This window comes from Triturus cristatus, chromosome 4_2 (assembly GCF_964204655.1).
Source record: "Triturus cristatus chromosome 4_2, aTriCri1.1, whole genome shotgun sequence".
Taxonomy (NCBI): domain Eukaryota; kingdom Metazoa; phylum Chordata; class Amphibia; order Caudata; family Salamandridae; genus Triturus; species Triturus cristatus.
In genome coordinates this window covers 898,487,374-898,511,009 of record NC_140586.1, presented here as the reverse complement: position 1 = coordinate 898,511,009, position 23,636 = coordinate 898,487,374, and the positions used below count along the sequence as shown (strand labels likewise).

The 23,636-nt window shown below is 48.4% G+C and overlaps 1 protein-coding gene across 14 annotated transcripts in view; it reads left to right on the top strand.

Annotated features, from left to right (window-relative positions):
• The window catches only part of ST3GAL3 (ST3 beta-galactoside alpha-2,3-sialyltransferase 3), a 1,226,061-nt gene that overhangs the window by 577,590 nt on the left and 624,835 nt on the right, over positions 1-23,636 (top strand). For 8 of the 14 annotated variants that reach the window (XM_085602933.1, XM_085602932.1, XM_085602940.1 and 5 more), the window contains one exon: positions 5,811-5,924. The exons of the other annotated variants lie outside the window; for them this stretch is intronic. In XM_085602933.1, coding sequence (XP_085459059.1) covers positions 5,811-5,924 — 114 coding nt within the window. The remainder of the gene's footprint in view (positions 1-5,810; positions 5,925-23,636) is intronic. 14 annotated transcript variants of the gene reach the window in all.

Here is a 23,636-nt window from a genome sequence, read left to right as displayed (position 1 = left end):
ATATAAAGGGTGTCATTTTAAATAAGGCAGAACTATTGGCTTTGTCAAAGGGTCAACAAGCATATATAAACAGTCACCAATAACTATTATCAAATGAACAGTTCAATAATTGACACATTGCAATGTTTAATAGTGATTATATTTTCAGTAAAGCATTTTCTGAAATAAAACAATAAGCATATCTTTGAGTCTTTAAAAAAATACTTTTTCAAGCCATCGAATGCAGCCATAGAATCAACCACAAGAGGGCCCTGCACTCCAGCTGAAGAAAATACAGCTCCAGCACGGAGTGCTTCAAACAACATATGGTAAGCTTTCAGGGAGCCATGGATTCAATGCATGGAGTCAACGCCCTACTCAAGAAACCCAAGGCAGACCCAAAGGACCTCAAGAACTTCCTGCCCATCTCCCTGCTCCCGTTCCCGGCGAAAGTCATCAAGAAGATCGTCAACAGACAACTGACCCAATTCCTCGAAGAGAACAGCACCTTGGACTCGTCCCAATCCGGATTCCGCAGCAACCACAGCACAGAAACCGCCCTCATCGTCGCCACTGACGACATCGGGGCCCTGATGGACAACGGCGAAACCGCGGCCCTCATCTCCTGGACCTCTCGTCTGCCTTCGACACCTTCTGCCATCACACCCTACGCACACTCCTCCACATCGCAGGGATCCGCGACAAAGCCCTGGACTGGATCACCTCCTTCCTCACAGACAGAACCCAGAGAGTCCACCTCCCTCCATTCCGATCTGAAGCCACCAAGATCACCTGCGGCGTACCCCAAGGATTATCCCTCAGCCCGACTCTCTTCAACGTCTACATGACACTGCTCGCCAACATCGTCCGATCACACAGCCTCAACCTCAACATCATCTCATACGCCGACGACACCCAGCTTATCCTCTCCCTCACCAAAGACCCCACCTCCGCCAAAACCAACTTCCACGAAGGAATGAAGGCCGTCACTGAATGGATTAAGAGCAGTCGCCTGAAACTGAACTTGGACAAGACGGAGGTCCGCATCCTTTGCTCCACCCCCTCCACCTGAGACAACTCCTGGTGGCCGGCCTAGCTGGGAACAGCGCCGAAACCCACCGACCACGCACGCAACCTGGGGTTCATACTGGACTCATCTCTATCAATGACCTGGCAAGTCAACGCCGTCTCCTCCTCCTGCTTCAACACCCTCTGTATGCTTCGCAATATCTACAGATGGATCCCCACTGGAACCAGAAGGACGATCACCCAGGCCCTTGTCACCAGCAGGCTGGACTAGGGCAACGCCCTCTACGCAGGAACCACGACCAAACTCCAGAAGAGACTCCAACGCATACAGAACGCCTCGGCACGCCTCATCCTTGACAGCCACATCACTGCCCACCTGAGGGACCTGCAATGTCTCCCCGTCAACAAGAGGGTCACCTTCAAGCTCCTCACCCACGCTCACAAGGCACTCCACGACGCCGGACCAGCATACCTCAACAAGCGACTCGCCTTCTACACCCCCAACCGCCAGCTCCACTCAGTCGCCCTCGCCACCGTCTCACGCATCCACCGAACGACCACCGGCAGCAAACCCTTCTCCCACCTTACCGCCAAGACATGGAACACCATCCCCATCCACCTGCGACAGACCCAGGACCTGCTGACCTTCAGGAGACTACTCAAGCCCTGGTTGTTCGAACAGTAGCAGCCCCCCTCAGCGCCTTGAGACCCTCACGGGTGAGTAGCGCGTTCTACAAATGTTTGATTGATTCATTGATTGAATGACCCTGACTTACTGTGCTCACAGCATCCTGCAAGAACATTATAAAAATGCTTCGTGGTGTCCCTGCCACTTCTGGGGGCACCACTAAGATCTAAAAATATGAAATAGCCCTTGCAGGCCATTATGGGGTGCTCCTTGAATGCAACAATGAATAATAGATAATCGACTTCTGCTGATCATTTATTATTCTTTCGGTATTTTTTTACATTTTTTTTAGATCCGCGGTGCCCAACTGGGGCTCTCATAACATTGCCAAATGTTGGAGGCTGCTGGGGGAGGTCCCTCGACCCCTGTCAACTCCCTAACCAGAACTCATACCGGGTGCCAACTAGGGCACCTAGAACATGTAAATCGTTGGGGGCCGCAAGGGAGCCCAGCAGCCCACTCTCGAATTCCCACTCGCCCCTCTCCCAACACCTGAAAACTCAGCCCCAGGGGATGAGATGCCTGGGCCCTCCATGAGGCGGGGTGCTGGGAGCCCACCTCCCCTTTTACTGTAAAGCGGCCCCAGAGAAGACCGGGCTGAGCCCGCGCCTCACCTAAAAAATTGAAAGCAGCGACCCTTCCACCCAACAGACCCTGGCCCACCCTGGGGTGGCTCTGATTTGCCAAGGGCAAGAGCCTGTATTATTAATTTGTTTTAATCTGCGCAAAAATATGTGACTCTAATATAATAATATCAAGGGTGCAGGGTATCCATACCCTCTCCCCTCCCCCCTCCCCCCGCATATGGTTTTAAAAACCTTTTTAAAGGACAGGGAACTGAGGGCTACATGTACGATCTCTATATTGTGCAAGTTCCTAATTGTGACTTTGTGACTGAGTTAGGTAGTTGCAAAATGCAGTGTACCGCAGTGTTTTTGACACGGTTTGTGATTCCCAGTGTGTCTCAAATGGACCTGCCTCATCAATATTCATGAGGCGGGTTGCAATTTGCTACCCATTGGCAGTGGCCAAAATCACAGGGGTAGTGGCCCGCTGGGGTCAGCAGACCACCATGTCAGTGATTGCTTTTTCAATAAAGCAATTTGTTTTGGGAAATGCAGCCTGTTTTCCTTAATGGAAAACGGGATGCATTTCAAAAACAAAAATGAAAAGTTTTCTTTTCATTTTTTAGGAGTGGGCAATGGGCCGTGGGACCACTGCCTGCTCTTAAAATATATTTGCGCCTACATTTGAAACGGGGAAGCCTTCCCATTTGCGAATGGGTTACCACCAACTTGAAGTTGGTGGTGATCTGTGACTGTTTTGCGATTGTATTCCAGTCGCAAATCATTAATACATCCCCCTGTGACTAGCTATTAGGAAGGGGCACCCTTAACATTCCACTTCCTAATACCGACTCGTAAACCCTCTTTTTTGTGATTCGGTAATAGGATACCGACTAGCAAAATAGGGCTAGTACATGTCAATAGGCAATTTAGCTATCGCAAACGGACCGACTCTGCGTTTGCAACCTCTAAACCCTTTTGTACATGTGTCCTAAAATGTCTCCTGTCACATCTTTGTTGATGTGGTGGCAGCCAATCAGATTATATCTGTTTGAGCCGCGTATCCTCTGCAGCGCACACTATACAAATATTTTGAACCTTCATTTCTCAAAAATAACTGAACCGATTTAGAAAAGGCCCACTTTTTTCGACCAAGATCTAGCTTTCTGCCAAATTTGGTGTAATTCTGTTTAGCCGTTTTTGCTTTATCGCTGTTCAATTTTGCTATGAAAAATTGAATGGGAATAACACATTTTAGGCCCCCTGCCTTTTTTTTTCTCAGCCCTGCTTGACCGAACAACCCAAAACTTTCCAGGAAGAAGCTGAGGTGGATGAGATTTGGAAAGTTTGTTAAAGATTCGTCAAACAGCACTGAAGTTATCAAATAAAAAAACATATCTTCTATGGAAATATATATATATGCTGTGTGGTGGTATAAACACTCTGGTAGTAGGATTGTGTTTACGGTGTGGAGGACTAACTCATGCAGCAAGGTTATGTTACCTGTTTGTGAGGAGCAGCCGAGTGGCATTGAATGGGGAAGGGTGGATGGGCAATGGAGGAGCTTGGATTCCGGGGGTAATTAAAAGAAAAAGTCAGATTGCACAGGGTGTGGTAGGGGAAGCGGTGGACAGGCTATGGGGTTGGAGAGCAACACAGAGCTTTGGGGGGTCAGATATGGTAGGGTAAGCAGCACAAAAGGTAGAGGTTCAGAAAGCAGGAAAACAAATCCTCTTCCATGGAGTGCTGAGAGCCAAATCTGATGAGTTCTCTGAATGTAGCTTCAGTGTGCATTCAGGTCCAGCACTCCCTTGCTGTTGAGAAGTGCCCATAGTGTGGGGGTAGTCCACTTCTTGAAGTTTGGACCTACCTAACCTCTATACAGACAACTTTGTAGAAGGAGGTTGAGTGTCTCACCCATACGGTTGCAAGAAAACTCAGTAGTTGTCTTTTAATTTTAGATTTGTAATTCTTTTAATTTTGTGGTTTGATCGATTTTACTCCGTGCTAGTCACTGCACACTGGACAAACTACAAGCAGGGATTAAACCCTAGACTGAAAACCACAAAGAACCGTAAGGACCTGTATGACTCCAACTTTTTGAGTGCCAAGAAAAAGTATTTGCAAGAACTAAAGCCTATTTAATAAGCCTTGAAAAAGGCCCAGGCTATCGAGCCCTGTAGGAGGCAAAACACGTGTTGGCTGCTCACAATATACCAACCATGTACAATAGATGTCTGAATGGAGCCTCTATGTAAAACGACACGATGGAAACGTGGATAATGGTACTGACTACCACAGGGAAAAATAAATAAAACCACAAAATTAAAATCTAAAATGAGTTCTTTGAATGGAAGGAGCATCCAATCAAAAGTATGGTAAAGAAGCCTTGCTCCGGGGAGGGATAAACCCATGGAGACAAAGCAAAGCTTTTGAATAAGAATCAAATGAGGTTGAGAGGAAAGACAAGCGATGGTGAGCAATGGGCTGACCCAAAGCCTACTGTAAGTATTGGTATTGACAACAATAGGTCTCTGCATACCAGACTCCTACATCTGTCTAAAGGCTAGAACGAATCAATCATGGCATTGTATGAGAGGGGTTGAAAGCCTCAGGGGAGCGGGGAAGGTTTCTCTAGTGAGTGCAGGAGGGGAAGTGATGGCTGCTTTTCAGAAATGTATTTTTGTTCTCCTTGAGAATTACAAAAGCAAGTACTCACGATGGGCTTGTTTCAGAATGCACTGTCCTCAGTGACTAAACAAAGCGTTTATTTTTTCAATACCAAAATAGGCAATTGATTGGTAAATAAGGGATCGCCAGAAAACCCCAATAGATAACCAATATTGTTGTCTGTAACAGATTTCTTTGCATGTCCGCTCTTCGGATCAAGTATCCCTATCCTCCAGATGTTCTGGATAGGCACTCAAAGTTGATCCAGTTTGATGCAGACCGTACGTCAATGTTTCGCTCTTGTCAGCAGTTCTATTTGACCACCTCCCATGCTGTGTGGCATTTAGGTTTAATATCCTTAATGTTGCCCTCAGATTTTTAATATGTCATTAAGAGCCCTGATTTCTTTGGTGGCCCAGAAAGGCAGTGAAGCCCAGATATCACCAGGCTAACATCAAGCTAAAATGACCCAGAGAGCCGCGGTGGCGAAACCTCCTGCCTCAACTTGGTTCTATACAGCTAAAAGTACGGGTTTATCTACTGTATGCAGGGTGGTTATGCAAAGCATAGCATCAGACGGAGCATCTGTCCCTAAGACCAGAACCTTCCCAAAATTTGGCAGTCAAGGGCCAGGGAGAGGTCCAAATGGGCGAAACGGTATTCGCTCAGGAAGGACATTGCCCATGCTAAGCGCCCTGCGGTAGATGTGGGCTTCTTTTATGGCAAATACTGTTTCACCTCTGTTGCTGCTTCCACTTCTTGCTGCTCTCGCTTCATCTTTCTAACACTGGGACCCTTCTTTTCTATCTCCTCTGCTCCTTTCCTACAACATGTTTAGCCGCTGCTTAACTGAGCAATAGCTTTCCTTGTTGACACAGGAAGGCGAGAGAAAAAATCAGCGACTCTTACAATGCCACCAGACCGACCATCGCAAGTTGCTGCTGACCGAACCCTGAAAGAAGCAGCCCCCGTTCCAGTGGTGACCCTTCCCAGTAGGTGTTTCTTCAGTCATTGTAGACTCGATGAGGGAGCATCGGGAGGGGGGAGATGGTGGGCACAGGGTGGACTTGCTTAAGGGATTGGGAGTGAAGTCTGCCACTTCCAGGAGTCTTTGATGTTGGTGTGGCATGGTCTTTGCATTATAGGCACTGAAGAGGCCTCATCTCAACAGTTGAGTCCAGGTCTGAAGCCCTCATCTGAGATGCTATGAGCTATTCTCAAGGTTTCATCTGGAGTAATGGCCAGGGTTCTACAGCCCTTACCGAGGGTACTGTTATGTTTAACAGCATCATCTGAAATATTACAATTAGGTTTGGATGCCTCTGCGTGTGTAGTCCGGAGGTCTGGTGTAATGCTTGTGGTTATCCGGGGGCTCGTCAGTTAAAAGATAATGACGGACTAGCTTCTGTCCGAAGATGCACAACCAAAAAGGCTTAAGAGGAGCAGCGTGCGACCTAAACACTGGAGGAAAGGATAGCTGGGGAGTGAGATATAAAAGCTCCTTCTTAATAAAGATGGCATAGAAGAACATTTTGTCATAAAACCAATATCACGAGACTAGTTGTGGGAGCAGAGTTAAATTAGATGTTGTGGTTTCATGGACGTTTTGGGGAATGCATGGACAGTAATCCTACCAGGACTAGTATGGTCCACAAAAGCAGTAATTCCTTCAGAGAGGTCAGCAGGTTCCTTGGTCCAGAGGGAGCCAGGGTAACGCTTGTGATGACCATGGGCAGCGGGGATGATGGCCAGACCTCCTTGACTCCTCGTACCTTCTCTGCTGTCAACAGTTGGTGCGGTTGGTATTATTGTTACTCTTCTCTTATGCATGGGCATGGCAGCTCTGGTATTTTGGGGGGGCGGAGGGGTGTAGTGTGCTGGGAGGGGGTGTCCATGAATTTTGTGGGACTGTGCATTGTTCTCTATGATGGATCCTGCATCAAGGGCACTTTGGTTACGGTAGGAACTGGACCGACTAGTGGTGGGTTTAGCCATAGTTTGTCTCATTGACTACTGCAAAAAAAGACATATTTCTCTCGGAGCTCTGTCTCTTACGCATTATTCCCCATTATATAAATCCCTGGATCTGCTTTCAGTGTGGGACAACAGAGCACATAAACTGGCGAGGAGAGAGCTGGATGGAAAGTTTAGACGCCTCTTCTCCTCTCCATTCAGAGACCGCATATCCCTGTGCACCAACCGTACTCTGTTTTTAGTGCACCTGAGCACTTTGTGGCCACCATACACGAGTTAGGACTTTCGTCGCACTTAAGTCCACTAAGAGATGGACCACAGCCTCAGTCTGTTGAAAAGCTCCACCACTGATATCAATACAGCAAAGCACTCGATTAGATGAGTGACCTCACCAACTCAGGAAGGAAGCAAACATGTGTGCAACGCTCAATACTCCACACCATGTCGATGCAGCTTCTTTGCATGTGTGCCATTAATACTTCGAGGCATTTGTAAGGGTTATTTATGTGCCTTGGTCCAATGACACCTACTCAACAGTAGGGAGGTTGTAACAATTGTGGTGAAGGTCTTTCATACAGGCATGTTTGGCACATTGAATTGGCTATGAACTTCTCCTTTTGTTGTTGTCATGTTGGATGGTACATCAGTTGCGTGGCGCATCAACGTGTCGCCCATTAATGGTGCGGGCGGCCGCCCTCCGAGCCCTTCCATAGCCGAATATTCCACACTGTAGCATGACATCCATCATCATCCAGCTCTCCGAAGAGAGCATCATGGTTGCCTTGGTGGCAACGGTCTGTCTCTGGTCCAACCAAAGATATTTAAGTTCAGGGGCTATGTTGATTTCTGGAGGGCTTGGTCACAAATATGGCATGCCTGGGGGGACCACTGAGCACTGGCTGTTGAAAGCCACCAAGCGTTGGAGTGATGTGATATGTAAATATTATATAAATCATTTTTTCCTGTTCAGATAACACAAGCCTGAGCTTATTGACCCGTTTCTTGGCTGTAGCAGCCATACTGACGAATGACAAACCTTCCACTAGCAGACATCATCACTGCAGTCGCTTCTAATGTAAGCAAGCCGGAAAAGGTATAGCGGGCCAGTACCACTTCCAGGTCATTTTTCCAAAATATCCAGCAAGTTATTTTGTCTCTTCCTGAAAAAACCTGATGTTGTTTCACTCTCAATCTATGCATAAAAGGCTGGTAGTCCTGTGCATCGGTCAATTTCTAACGATTCAGCCATACCTTTAATGTCAGGAATATGAAAAGATTTTCCTACACCAAACTCAACCCTTAATTTCTCGCAATGTAGCCTCTTTGCAACGGGTAAAGCCGATACAACAACATTGGTGCCTACAGCTTGCATGCAAGCGCTCATCCAACCTTCTGCAATGCCATCTACCGCATAAAGAAGCGTTCTTATATATGCTTCCTCTTCGGTGCTGGGCTCTATTTGATCGGCTGTATTTGCAGAACCCGAGTATGAACATCCCCAATTCAGCTATGAGGTCTGTTACCTATTTCAGCTTTCCCAGAAGCCTTGAGGTGCCTGCTTTACAGACATCAGCTGTGACTTTAGTGCACATTGGGTTTACTGAAGTGATTTTGAAGGGAGCAGTGAATTCCATGAAGTAGTCCAGAAGGGTATGGGTCTTGTCAGGTATCGTCACTTGGCCAATGGCAGCTCTTTATATTTAGGTCAGATGTGCAGCACCACCTTTGTCTTCTGATAGACCTTGTTCTCAGGACGGGTGAGCCGGTCAAACGTGACTCTCCAGGTGAATGAGCCAGGGTCTGACAAAGATGGTGGATGAATATTTTTCATTGTCTGCATCTTCTTGACGAATCCCGCCAGCTGGGCACATCGGAAGGGACATGGTTCTGTCTGGGTTTAGCAATTACACTGCTACTGAAGCAAACCACATTTTCATTGTAATTTGCAGTCGAACAGAGGGAATATATTTCCGTAGATAGCGATGCCCATGGGCTGTTCATATTTTCTGAGTCTGTTGTTAAAGGCGTTTTTCCTCCGGCTTCTCCCACATCATTTTACTGACTTTATGGAATTGGCGGCCGTCTCATCTATAATCTCAGCAGATTACACAATTATTCAGTTCTGACTGTATCTGAAAATGGATTCCCCATTTCCTTTATGGAAGATGCAAGGTTACAGACTATATCAAGACCCTTTTGTTACCTGCTTTGAGTGTCGTCCTGGTGAGAGCATTGCTCGTTTTGTGATGCCATGGTTACCCTCACAATCTCATCCAGAGTCTCGGCGACCTCTATTCTACACACCTTTCATCTTGGTAGGGAATCAGGATTTTCTGCTACACCTATTCCTCTTCCAGTGCCTTTCCTAGGGCATTGATCTGTTAATGTGCTTCACTGGGAGGCATGTTGGAAAATCAACACCTCTTTTATCAGCAGTCAATTCTTCATAGGTTCTGGGTGCTTTCTGTGGATGGATCGAATGTGCCTCAGGTGAACAGCACTATACTGCGCATAGTTATGGTGCTCAAGGGCAAGGAACAGCCCCTTAAGTTTAGACAAAGTGTGTATGTACAGACCAAAGTCTACCTCATGTACAGCTCTGTCTCAAGTGAATATTTCCAGTGTGGTCAGTATAATGTTCCAAAACTGGAGCTGAGGGGCCCTCTTGAGGCTTCCACCAGCCTTCCTCAAAAGGAATGCCAGTTTGGCCTCTGACCTGACTGAAGTACTCCTGGTAAACCTCCTGCCTGAGCCTGTCCAGGCCACGAGATGTTGAGGGGTGTGCTTGTAGCTCCTTCATAACATGAGCAGCTTCCAGGAGAGACTCTGCTGTCTCTGATGATGCTATGTTTGCCTGTCGAAGAGCTGCTCTCCCCTCGCTGTTGAGGGGTGTGCTTGTAGCTCCTTCATAACATGAGCAGCTTCCAGGAGAGACTCTGCTGTCTCTGATGATGCAATGTTTGCCTGTCGAAGAGCTGCTCTCCCCTCGCTGTTGAGGGGTGTGCTTGTAGCTCCTTCATAACATGAGCAGCTTCCAGGAGAGACTCTGCTGTCTCTGATGATGCTATGTTTGCCTGTCGAAGAGCTGCTCTCCCCTCGCTGTTGAGGGGTGTACTTGTAGCTCCTTCATAACATGAGCAGCTTCCAGGAGAGACTCTGCTGTCTCTGATGATGCAATGTTTGCCTGTCGAAGAGCTGCTCTCCCCTCGCTGTTGAGGGGTGTACTTGTAGCTCCTTCATAACATGAGCAGCTTCCAGGAGAGACTCTGCTGTCTCTGATGATGCAATGTTTGCCTGTCGAAGAGCTGCTCTCCCCTCGCTGTTGAGGGGTGTACTTGTAGCTCCTTCATAACATGAGCAGCTTCCAGGAGAGACTCTGCTGTCTCTGATGATGCAATGTTTGCCTGTCGAAGAGCTGCTCTCCCCTCGCTGTTGAGGGGTGTGCTTGTAGCTCCTTCATAACATGAGCAGCTTCCAGGAGAGACTCTGCTGTCTCTGATGATGCAATGTTTGCCTGTCGAAGAGCTGCTCTCCCCTCGCTGTTGAGGGGTGTGCTTGTAGCTCCTTCATAACATGAGCAGCTTCCAGGAGAGACTCTGCTGTCTCTGATGATGCAATGTTTGCCTGTCGAAGAGCTGCTCTCCCCTCGCTGTTGAGGGGTGTGCTTGTAGCTCCTTCATAACATGAGCAGCTTCCAAGATAGACTCTGCTGTCTCTGATGATGCTATGTTTGCCTGTCGAAGAGCTGCTCTCCCCTCGCTGTTGAGGGGTGTGCTTGTAGCTCCTTCATAACATGAGCAGCTTCCAAGAGAGACTCTGCTGTCTCTGATGATGCAATGTTTGCCTGTCGAAGAGCTGCTCTCCCCTCGCTGTTGAGGGGTGTGCTTGTAGCTCCGTCATAACATGAGCAGCTTCCAAGAGAGACTCTGCTGTCTCTGATGATGCAATGTTTGCCTGTCGAAGAGCTGCTCTCCCCTCGCTGTTGAGGGGTGTGCTTGTAGCTCCTTCATAACATGAGCAGCTTCCAAGAGAGACTCTGCTGTCTCTGATGATGCTATGTTTGCCTGTCGAAGAGCTGCTCTCCCGTCGCTGTTGAGGGGTGTGCTTGTAGCTCCTTCATAACATGAGCAGCTTCCAAGAGAGACTCTGCTGTCTCTGATGATGCTATATTTGCCTGTCGAAGAGCTGCTCTCCCCTCGCTGTTGAGGGGTGTACTTGTAGCTCCTTCATAACATGAGCAGCTTCCAGGAGAGACTCTGCTGTCTCTGATGATGCAATGTTTGCCTGTCGAAGAGCTGCTCTCCCCTCGCTGTTGAGGGGTGTGCTTGTAGCTCCTTCATAACATGAGCAGCTTCCAAGAGAGACTCTGCTGTCTCTGATGATGCAATGTTTGCCTGTCGAAGAGCTGCTCTCCCCTCGCTGTTGAGGGGTGTGCTTGTAGCTCCTTCATAACATGAGCAGCTTCCAAGATAGACTCTGCTGTCTCTGATGATGCTATGTTTGCCTGTCGAAGAGCTGCTCTCCCCTCGCTGTTGAGGGGTGTGCTTGTAGCTCCGTCATAAAATGAGCAGCTTCCAAGAGAGACTCTGCTGTCTCTGATGATGCTATGTTTGCCTGTCGAAGAGCTGCTCTCCCCTCGCTGTTGAGGGGTGTGCTTGTAGCTCCTTCATAACATGAGCAGCTTCCAGGAGAGACTCTGCTGTCTCTGATGATGCAATGTTTGCCTGTCGAAGAGCTGCTCTCCCCTCGCTGTTGAGGGGTGTGCTTGTAGCTCCGTCATAAAATGAGCAGCTTCCAAGAGAGACTCTGCTGTCTCTGATGATGCAATGTTTGCCTGTCGAAGAGCTGCTCTCCCCTCGCTGTTGAGGGGTGTGCTTGTAGCTCCTTCATAACATGAGCAGCTTCCAAGAGAGACTCTGCTGTCTCTGATGATGCAATGTTTGCCTGTCGAAGAGCTGCTCTCCCCTCGCTGTTGAGGGGTGTGCTTGTAGCTCCGTCATAACATGAGCAGCTTCCAGGAGAGACTCTGCTGTCTCTGATGATGCTATGTTTGCCTGTCGAAGAGCTGCTCTCCCCTCGCTGTTGAGGGGTGTGCTTGTAGCTCCTTCATAACATGAGCAGCTTCCAAGAGAGAGACTCTGCTGTCTCTGATGATGCAATGTTTGCCTGTCGAAGAGCTGCTCTCCCCTCGCTGTTGAGGGGTGTGCTTGTAGCTCCTTCATAACATGAGCAGCTTCCAGGAGAGACTCTGCTGTCTCTGATGATGCAATGTTTGCCTGTCGAAGAGCTGCTCTCCCCTCGCTGTTGAGGGGTGTGCTTGTAGCTCCTTCATAACATGAGCAGCTTCCAAGAGAGACTCTGCTGTCTCTGATGATGCAATGTTTGCCTGTCGAAGAGCTGCTCTCCCCTCGCTGTTGAGGGGTGTGCTTGTAGCTCCTTCATAACATGAGCAGCTTCCAGGAGAGACTCTGCTGTCTCTGATGATGCTATGTTTGCCTGTCGAAGAGCTGCTCTCCCCTCGCTGTTGAGGGGTGTGCTTGTAGCTCCTTCATAACATGAGCAGCTTCCAAGAGAGAGACTGCTGTCTCTGATGATGCAATGTTTGCCTGTCGAAGAGCTGCTCTCCCCTCGCTGTTGAGGGGTGTGCTTGTAGCTCCTTCATAACATGAGCAGCTTCCAGGAGAGACTCTGCTGTCTCTGATGATGCTATGTTTGCCTGTCGAAGAGCTGCTCTCCCGTCTCTGTTGAGGGGTGTGCTTGTAGCTCCTTCATAACATGAGCAGCTTCCAAGAGAGACTCTGCTGTCTGATGATGCTATATTTGCCTGTCGAAGAGCTGCTCTCCCCTCGCTGTTGAGGGGTGTACTTGTAGCTCCTTCATAACATGAGCAGCTTCCAGGAGAGACTCTGCTGTCTCTGATGATGCAATGTTTGCCTGTCGAAGAGCTGCTCTCCCCTCGCTGTTGAGGGGTGTGCTTGTAGCTCCTTCATAACATGAGCAGCTTCCAGGAGAGACTCTGCTGTCTCTGATGATGCAATGTTTGCCTGTCGAAGAGCTGCTCTCCCCTCGCTGTTGAGGGGTGTGCTTGTAGCTCCTTCATAACATGAGCAGCTTCCAGGAGAGACTCTGCTGTCTCTGATGATGCAATGTTTGCCTGTCGAAGAGCTGCTCTCCCCTCGCTGTTGAGGGGTGTGCTTGTAGCTCCTTCATAACATGAGCAGCTTCCAGGAGAGACTCTGCTGTCTCTGATGCTATGTTTGCCTGTCGAAGAGCTGCTCTCCCCTCGCTGTTGAGGGGTGTGCTTGTAGCTCCTTCATAACATGAGCAGCTTCCAGGAGAGACTCTGCTGTCTCTGATGATGCAATGTTTGCCTGTCGAAGAGCTGCTCTCCCCTCGCTGTTGAGGGGTGTGCTTGTAGCTCCTTCATAACATGAGCAGCTTCCAAGAGAGACTCTGCTGTCTCTGATGATGCAATGTTTGCCTGTCGAAGAGCTGCTCTCCCCTCGCTGTTGAGGGGTGTGCTTGTAGCTCCTTCATAACATGAGCAGCTTCCAGGAGAGACTCTGCTGTCTCTGATGATGCTATGTTTGCCTGTCGAAGAGCTGCTCTCCCGTCTCTGTTGTCCATTAAGTATCCTGAGCACCTCGAGTGCCATTTCGATGTCACCTGGAATGATAGCAAAGTGATACTTTCCATGCGTATCGGGCTTATTCGACCATATTTCTTTCATACGTTCGTAGAGTGATTAATCACAGGTAGCCACTGGTATCTGTCCTGGATTGGAAATGGCTATTGCAGTCCTAGTAAAGTCAGTAGAATGGCGTCTCATATCACCTGGCCTGAATCCTCTTGAGCTGAGGGGCGGAGAGCAGATCTCATGGTGAGTGTGAGGGGTTGCAGACAGACGTGCATGGATATTTTTCATCATCTGTTTCTTTTCAAGCAGCTCTGAAACACGCCTGACCCACGTATGCTTACCAGGAACTCTTGCATCTTTCTATGTTCCACAGGACACATTTTATGGGGCAGGGCCAACAAGTTTTCAAGTTTATTTTGTCCTTGGGACAAATAGTCTCGCGAAAATCTGTTGAGCGTTTACAAGTTCATTTTCCCTCCAACCACTTTTTACCCCCACCCTGAAAGAAGCTTTACTTCTGACCCTTGTCGGGAGTACGTTTCCAACCTCTTGCAGTATGGGAAAAGACTGGAGAAGAATTTGTGAATACCCTTAAAACATGCAAGTGAGTAGGTTTGCACAGACTCAAAGGGGCATTCCAACCCTGGAACTGTTGCCTACCATTACCTTCAGCCCCAGCATGTAGAGCTGCGGGAAGGTGGCAGAATGAGGGAATTGGTAGTATTCAAGCCATACTACAGTATTAGCCTTAGCACAGTCTGAGAGGCTATTATCAGAGCTCTTATATAACGAGATTGCTGCCATAATTTGTGGCTGCACTACATGGCAAAAAGAACGATAGAACAGTTGATGGACAGAATGTGGAACAATGTCAAACATTCACCAAGATCTGGGCCTAAATCCATCGTTTTGTTGCTCCCAATGCTATTCCAGTTTGAACCCAGCCATATGCAAATCATTCTTGACCCTGTGCCTCATGGGGACAGTCCAGCCCAAACTGCCAAGCCAGGTCCTCCCTGGACCGGAAACAAGCCTCCTAGGACCGGTTTCGGAGTTTCACCCCTCACCAGTCATGCTAGCCTGACTCCAGGTCTCAAAAAGGAAATGGTGCCTTTTGGACTTTAGTACATCATATACTTTTTTTTAGAGCAAACAGTACTCCTTGATGGTATTGAGAATGGTTTGTTGTGCTACGGTAAGTCTTGGCTGTGATTCATTTTATCTCGCTTTGTATTTTTAAGCTGTAGACTATCTTCGATGCTGGAGTTCGAAGGGATGGATGGTTCTTGCCATCCTTATTTGAATCATCCAGAAACGTCAGATAACTTATGCTGTAGAAGGTCGTGGCTCAGTGTTGCTGCAGCGTTTGCCAGGATCACTGCTCTTAATTAATCTTCAAGAGCACAGTTTTACCTCATAGAGTATCCGACTTCTTCTTGCACAACTGTTGATACACCTGTGCCCTCTGTGTATGCCTCAGTTGTAGGAAAACTGGATGGAATTTATTGTGTTATTCCTGGGGATTGATTCCTGACGGATTTCCTCCAAGCTGTGTACAGTAGGTGCACTTAAACTCACAAAGATTACAAAAGAGTGTATTTATTTCACATTCTAGACTACATTTAATAAAAGCTACAAGCTCTGTGCACGCCCTCCTAAATATGGAATGCTGCGAATCCGTCTTTTCGTCTCCAGCGTGTCGTCTGCTCGGGTCTGATGCACCCTGCATGGTATACAGCATCCCTAGCAATCATGGCTCCCTCTCTTGGCAATTTTGCTTCAACTTGCAGATTCCGAGTACATTGCCTTAGATGGGCATCCAAGGGGCAAGGTGGCATCCATGGGGAAGTGTTTTTTCTGCAAATCAGGATCTTCATTATCGGAGAAGACACATTTCTCTTCGGCCTTGATATGAGCGGAATCATCTTCTCCCCTCGCAAATCGTCTTGGTGAAGGCGAATCACATTCACTTTTTGAGAATGGTAATGAGATTTGTAAAGCGCATAGCTATGTCAGCTGACGTGTCCAGCGCATAGCTGTGTCCGCTGACGTGTCCAGCGCATAGCTGTGTCCGCTGACGTGTCCAGCGCATAGCTGTGTCCGCTGACGTGTCCAGCGCATAGCTGTGTCCGCTGACGTGTCCAGCGCATAGCTGTGCCTGCTGACGTGTCCAGCGCATAGCTGTGTCCGCTGACGTGTCCAGCGCATAGCTGTGTCCGCTGACGTGTCCAGCGCATAGCTGTGTCCGCTGACGTGTCCAGCGCATAGCTGTGTCCGCTGACGTGTCCAGCGCATAGCTGTGTCCGCTGACGTGTCCAGCGCATAGCTGTGTCCGCTGACGTGTCCAGCGCATAGCTGTGTCCGCTGACGTGTCCAGCGCATAGCTATGTCAGCTGACTTGTCCCAGCGCATAGCTGTGTCCGCTGACGTGTCCAGCGCATAGCTGTGTCCGCTGATGTGTCCAGCGCATAGCTGTGTCCGCTGACGTGTCCAGCGCATAGCTATGTCCGCTGACTTGTCCCAGCGCATAGCTGTGTCCGCTGACGTGTCCGGCGCATAGCTGTGTCCGCTGACGTGTCCGGCGCATAGCTGTGTCCGCTGACGTGTCCGGCGCATAGCTGTGTCCGCTGACGTGTCCGGCGCATAGCTGTGTCCGCTGACGTGTCCAGCGCATAGCTGTGTCCGCTGACGTGTCCAGCGCATAGCTGTGTCCGCTGATGTGTCCAGCGCATAGCTGTGCCTGCTGACGTGTCCAGCGCATAGCTGTGTCCGCTGACGTGTCCAGCGCATAGCTGTGTCCGCTGACGTGTCCAGCGCATAGCTGTGTCCGCTGACGTGTCCAGCGCATAGCTGTGTCCGCTGACGTGTCCAGCGCATAGCTGTGTCCGCTGACGTGTCCAGCGCATAGCTGTGTCAGCTGACGTGTCCCAGCGCTAGAGTTTGTCATACAGTGCAGAGCAGAAATGTAAGAAACCTACTCTAGGTTGATCTAAAAACCATGTTTGTAGATTCTTGCGAAAAGCTGTTTCAGATTTTTCTTGCCAAAGGAGGAGAGAGTTCCACATCTTGGCTGCCAAGTAGCTGAAGGAGTGCCCTTCGATACTGACTCTTTTAATTCAAGGAATGCTTGCAAGAGAAGTATCTGCTGATCTCAGATTTCTTTTAGGAAAGTAGGGTGCAATCAGAGGGTGGAGATATTTAGGGCCTTAGTAGTTGGAAATCTTGTAGCAATAGCCCACGGCTTTAAGGGACGCCCGATGCCTGAACGGAAGCCCGTGCGGCCTCGCCAGAGCTGGGCCCAAGGTGAGCGTCCAGGCAGATTTCATAGCAGCCGAGCTGGCATGTTCTGCACACGCTGAAGTCTTCCTAACCGTGCCCGCGACACGCAGAGCTGCAGGATATCGCAGTAATCCAGTCTCGACACCATTAAGGGCTGGCGGCTTTGGGCAGGAAAACCAGGATGATTTTCGTTTTTCGTGCATTATTAGTCGGAAGAGTCTTCTTACTTTTCTTCCTCCACCCCTCAGGAGCGCGGGCCACTTCCTTCTGATTGGAGCGCGGAATACACTTTGGGCTGATTGCGATCTTGGCGGACGGGTTATTCCGTCACAACGGTGACGGATATCTCGGATACCGACATGTAAATCCCGTAGGATATAATGTTATTTATAATTTGACCGACGGGATCCCCGTCCCCATTGTGAGTGAGTCACCCGTCCGCCAAGATAGATCGTAACCGGGCCCTGTATGTGGAACTCAGTGGAATGAGGTTGGCTTTGATTCCATCATCATTTAATCGATCTAGAGTCCCCGCTTCCTCAGGAAAGTGGCTCAAAGATTCAAGATCGTGAAGATTTTTATCTATAGCTTCATACAGCTGATCCTACAGCTGTGTTCCTGCTAGCATAATCAACAGGATGTGTCTCTCTGTTTTTAATTTCTGACATAAAAAAAATACATTTCTCCCTGTCCATAGCTGGCCTTCCTTTTGTGTCGTGCTCAGTATCACCTTTCACAAACGTAAAACTTCGTCCTGGTGTAATCCCATACAGTCGGTTTCCAGTTAACAAACACTTCTTACAGGTGCGGGTCCTAATCCCACTGTTCTTGAGCATGGAATCTTGAAGTTTCCAGTTCACAAAAGCATTTCTGAACACGGGTAACAGTACTGCTGGAGTACTCGCGGACATACTCTTACAGGCCTCTGTGAGCCAGGCCCGAAATGTCTAACTCCATTTTAGGAAAAGTGCAAATAGGGTACAGACCTTTCTCTTTGGACCTATTGCACATGAATATTTCATAAATATTCCATATCTCGATGGCTTGGGGCCAATTCACAAAGGCATGTAAAGGGGTACTCTAGCCGTACTCTAGCCGTACTCTAGCCGTACTCTAGCCGTACTCTAGCCGTACTCTAGCCGTACTCTAGCCGTACTCTAGCCGTACTCTAGCCGTACTCTAGCCGTACTCTAGCCGTACTCTAGCCGTACTCTTTGACCTGCTCCAGAGCATCTTTGTGATTGGGTTGCTTGTAATCTTGTAACCAAACAGAGCCTTTGATCCGCTTGCATATTGCATCTGCTGCTGTAAAGGACACAACTTATGCATCTCGCCCCTCAACCAAACCACTTTTGGGTTCTGCAGATGTCGCGACCTGCAGAGGGGTAACAGAGCCACAAATAATGGTACTTGCAGGCAATGGATTCCTTATATCGGCATTTTGCACGATTTTGAGATACAGCGGCTGCTCATATGGAAAATAAAGTTATTTGTTTTTTTTTTTATGGAGAATAGCCCGCTGAACAAATAAAGTGACCTCCATTGACGCGTTCAGAAGGTATAATTCAAACATACATCTTATCTGCTGGTGCTGCGTGGTGCCAGTGCCAACGATGCTTAAAACTAAGCTTTGGGTATAAACCGCACCTTTGCCAAGTTTCATGCTTTTACCTAAAAACATTCACAATCTTGGAAATGTCCTGTAAGATGATACCTTGCTTCTGGCGGCAGTCTGGATCCCCATGGCTCCTCCCACCCCCTCAAGAGTCCTAGGAAAGGCTGAGGAGCATTTGTAAGTAAAGGGTATTTCTGGTGCTCCAGAAAGGGCTTTATGGCTCCTTGTACTGGGGCTTCCGGAAGTAGCCCTATGCCATGCAAGAAGTGGAGGCTGAATGAACTGAGCAGGTCTACAGTCTGCCTACTGCCTTCCTTGAGCTAGAAAGACAAAGCGGGAGGACTGCACAGAAGCCCAGACGAGGACCTGCTGCCCATTGGATCTACCTGATCATAAGGAAAATGATGCTATCAAAGAAAAAGGGAATAAGGACAATGATGCCCTCAAAGACAAGGGACATGATGCCCTCAAAGAACAAGGGGCAAGGGAAATGATGCCCTCAAAGAACAGGGAAATGATGCCCTCAAAGACCAGGGAAATGATGCCCTCAAAGAACAAGGCAATAAGGGAAATGATGCCCTCAAAAACAAGGGAATGAGAGAAATGATGTCTTCAAAGAACAAAGGAATAAGGGAAATGATCCTTTCAAACTACAAGGGAATAAGGGAAATGATGCCCTCAAAGACCAAGGAAATTGATGTCCTCAAACACAAGGGTATGAGTGAAATGATGTCCTCAAAAAAGAGGGGAGTGAGGGAAATGATGCCCTCAAAGACGAAGGAAATAGGGTAAATGACGTCCTCAAAGAAAAAGGGAATGGGGGACATGATGCCCTCAAAGAACAAGGGAATGGGGGACATGATGCCCTCAAAGAAGAAGGGAATAAGGGAAAAGATTCCCTGAAAGAATAAGGGAAATTATGCCCTCAAAGAACAAGGGGACAAGGGAAATGATGCCCTCACAGAACAAGGGAATAAGGGAAAAGATGCCTTCAAAGAGCAAGGGAAATGATGCTCTCGAAGAACAAAGGAATAAGAGAAATGATGACCTGAAAGAATAAGGGAAATGATGCCCTCAAAGAACAAGGGGACAAGGGAAATTATGCCCTCAAAGTCCAAGGAATGAGGGAAATGATGCCCTGAAAGAACAAGGGAATCACACACATGATGCCCTGAAAGAACAAGGGAATGAGGGAAATGGTGCCCTCACAGAACAAGGGAATAAGGGAAAAGATGCCTTCAAAGAGCAAGGGCAATGATGCCCTCGAAGATCAAGGGAATAAAGAAAATGATGCCCTCGAAGAGTAATAGAATAAGGATAATGATGCCCTCAAAGAACAAAGGAATTAGGGAAATGATGCCCTCGAAGAGCAAAGGAATAAGGGCTATGATTAACCCTGGGCGTATTTCACGTAGTAGCGCTACTCGTAGCTAAGCGAAGTGCACTTCGCACTACGCGAGATACACGTAGCACTACGTGAACTGCGTAGTACGCTGTTCGCGATGATTGCACAGTGCCGGATGCTTGTCCGCACTGTACAATTATTGCAGAGGGCATCTTGCACAGTGCAAGCCGTCGTTTTCTGCCGCTCGAGAAGATTTTTACTCGAGCGGCAGCTTTCTCAACGCGGACTGATAGTTTCTAATCGTGAGCGGTCACGAGCATACGCGACCACTCGCAATGAGAAACCTAACCTCCCCACGTTGAGAATCTCGCCGGGAAGTTTATTTTCCACGCTTGCAATCGGCAACTTGATGTTGCTGATTGCGAACAAGGAAAAAGTCTTGCCGGGATGTCATTTTGCTCGCTCGCGGTCACCAACTTGACGTTGAGGACCGCGAGCGAGCGAAAAATGCCAACTACGCTACGCGATTTTGCACTGTGCTACGTGCAATTCGCTTAGCGCGAAGTAGCACAAACTACGCAAACTTCGCAAGCGTAGCGTAGTTGTCGGCCCAGGGTTAGTTATGATGCCTTTGAAGAACAAAGAAATGAGGGAAATGATGCCCTCAGAGAATAAGGGATAAAGGAAATGATGCCCTCAAAGAACAAAGGAATAAGGGAAATGATGCCCTCGAAGAACAAAGGAATAAGGATAATGATGCCCTCAAAGAACAAAGGAATAAGGATAATGATGCCCTCAAAGAACAAAGGAATAAGGGAAATGATGCCCTCAAGGAATAAGGATAATGATGCCCACAAAGAAATAAGGGAAATGATGCCCTCAAAGAACAAAGGAATAAGGGAAATCATGCCCTCAGAGAACAAGGGATAAAGGAAATGATGCCCTCAAAGAACAAAGGAATAAGGGAAATGATGCCCTCGAAGAACAAAGGAATAAGGATAATGATGCCATCGAAGAACACAGGAATAGGGGAAATGATGCCCTCAAAGAACAAAGGAATAAGGGAAATGATGCCCTCGAAGAACAAAGGAATAAGGGAAATGATGCCCTCGAAGAACAAGGGATAAAGGAAATGATGCCCACAAAGAAATAAGGGAAATGATGCCCTCGAAGAACAAAGGAATAAGGATAATGATGCCCTCGAAGAACTGTTTGTGAACGTTCGTTCCTGTGGACTGGAATGTGTGAGGTGTTACCCCGCCCCCTCTTCCACGTCACCTGTGGCTGTAGGGTGAAGTGAACAAAATGGCAGAGGTCTTTGGCTCGTCATCACCAACATGAGTGGACTCTCTGGCAGCCCTGTGATATAGACAGGACCAATCGGAAAAGTCCTCTTGCCCTTCATGTTGTGCAGGGAGGAGGGGGGGGGGAGGGGGGCTGCTTCCTGTCTAGCTCCACCAGGCATGTCAAGGCGTAGGCTTCTCACTTATGGTCGAAACAGTTCTTCCTGTGTCAGATGTGCTGATGGTCTCCTGCAACGTGTTACAGTTCAACGCTTGGCTTAGCTTCCAGTTCTTAATTTGTGCCGGTGTTTGCCAATGCTCGACACTGCCACTTATTTCCAAATTTAGGATCGTATCAGAGTCCACCAAGTGGTTGTGATGGGTGTCTGTTTATGAGCACTGTACATCAGTGGAGCGTTTAACTAGTTGATATACTTAAAACCTGATAACACCTGCACCTCCAGGCCAAACCTAAAGTCCCAGGAAACCTGGAATATCCCAAAATGATGCACCTGCCTGAGGGCGGCCGCTGGTTGGCAATGCTGGCACTGGCAGGAGCTGGTACCAGCTGTAGCGGACTCCCGTGAAATACAGTATGCCCTGGCACTACATTTGTATTTCTTAATTTACAAATGAAGCACCGTCAATGGCTTCTCGTCAGTTTCTGAATGTGTCACTCTTCAGTGCTGAGGTGATGAACCCTGCACCTGGGAATCAGCCGGGATAGAAAACGGCCTTTGCGTTCCTAGCTCCGTGAGAGACGAACGGACCCATCACGTGTTACATTATCTGCGGTCGAGGAGCTGAGCCAGGGGTTCATGTCAGTACCTGTAGGAATAAACTGCGGCTGCTGCTGAGACTTCCATCTTCTAAGCCATGCCTTGTGATTGGCACTTCGACCGACATGTGCTCCCGTTCCCCCGGTCATGGAACCACAGCATTGTTTGAGCTTGGTTGGCCACTCCTCCCGTGAGGGCCTGACTTCCTGGGGTTTCACATCTGACATAAACATTACCTGTCCTGTCCTGCTAGCTCTTACCTGTACCGAAAGAAACTGACTCCCAGACTCTTTCTATTTCAGAAATGGACTTGGATGTTATAGCACCATCTGTATTCGCTCAGCGCTTCACATTTCACATTAACCAGATTTATGTTCTGCTCAAGTGACTAATCGGGCTTTCCGTGTTTTCCGTGGTTTAGCACACTTCACATCGCTTCTGGGCGCCCCAGCAGGTTTAAAAGGGCACTGGAACACAGACAATACATGCAGTCACGTCCCAACAGGCCTGCTTCTGATGGATGATTCTACCTGCAGAATCCTCACCTCTTGAATCCTTCCCCGAGTGTAAGGGGCACCCGGCTCCATTCGATGCCGGAAGTGACGTTTGAGACATTGCCAACCTCACAAAGCGCCCCCACCGCTTGTTCACACCTGCATTCCCTTTTTACATGCCTTCAGCAGGGTCTGAAGCTTGTTTCTCCTCAGAATTTGTCACTGAAAGTGCCACAACAATGTCTGCTCCTAAACGTTAGGGCTTAAACCCTGTCACTACTGCTTGAGACAAATTTTAGTAGCCGACCCCAGTACACCTGTCTGTGGTAGTCTGCTTCAATTGTAATTGTAATTGTAAGGTACTTGTTAAGCGCGATTGCTGCCCGAAAGCGTCCAAGCGCTGAGTAAAAGCAGAGAGTGATCTAGAGGACAGTCTAGGAGAGGTCGGATTTGGCAAACAAATGTGTCTTTAGATTTTTACGAAATGAGAGGAGGTCAGGATTGGATCGAAGTGAGATGGGGAGTCCTGTGAATCATTTCAGCGCGTGCACCCCAAGGGCAACAAAGGGTGGCAGGCCAAGCTCCTTAAAACCAGGGCCAAGGACAGTAGAGGCAGGCGTCGATCTAGGAATCGACATCCTCCCACAAGAAATATAAAAAGAGAAGGTTTGGAAGCCAGGAATATAAATTATCTTGGAAGCAAGCATAAGCAAGGAAGTTGACAAGGCTGTTTCAGAACCCTCTTTAGAGCTGGAGTTTGTCGAGGTCACTGTCCCATAATAACCAAGGCCACAGGAAGTGCCAGAGCCGGCCCCACAGCAGTCTTGGACTTCCTGGAGCAGATCCAACCCCATGTCTGAATTACATGTTCGAGGCGTTTCGGCATGCTGGTGCTTCATCTGGAGTACCTCATGGGACCTCTCAAGATACAGTATGGGATCTTGTTGGCAGGTCTTCCCCTGCTCCCTTTGCCCTCTTTTGCCTCTACAAATGGCACCACTGACCTCTCCTTTAGCACCAACATCGCTTCCCACAAGTCCTTCCACACCGTGCCACCACCTGAAGCTTCTGCTACAGCGCCAGCTCCTGTTAAAGACCAACGCCTTTGGTGCCAGCACCGGTGCCAAAGACGCCATCCTCAGGGTCACAGCCTCTTTTTCACAGGTACAGGAGGGTGGCACAACTTTTTTAGAAGAACAATATTCTTAAAATGACCCGTATGGTACGAACTCTGACCAGAATGATCCACAAGAGCCTATGCAGGAATTCCAGGGCCAGCAGAGGCTAGCGGTATTGAC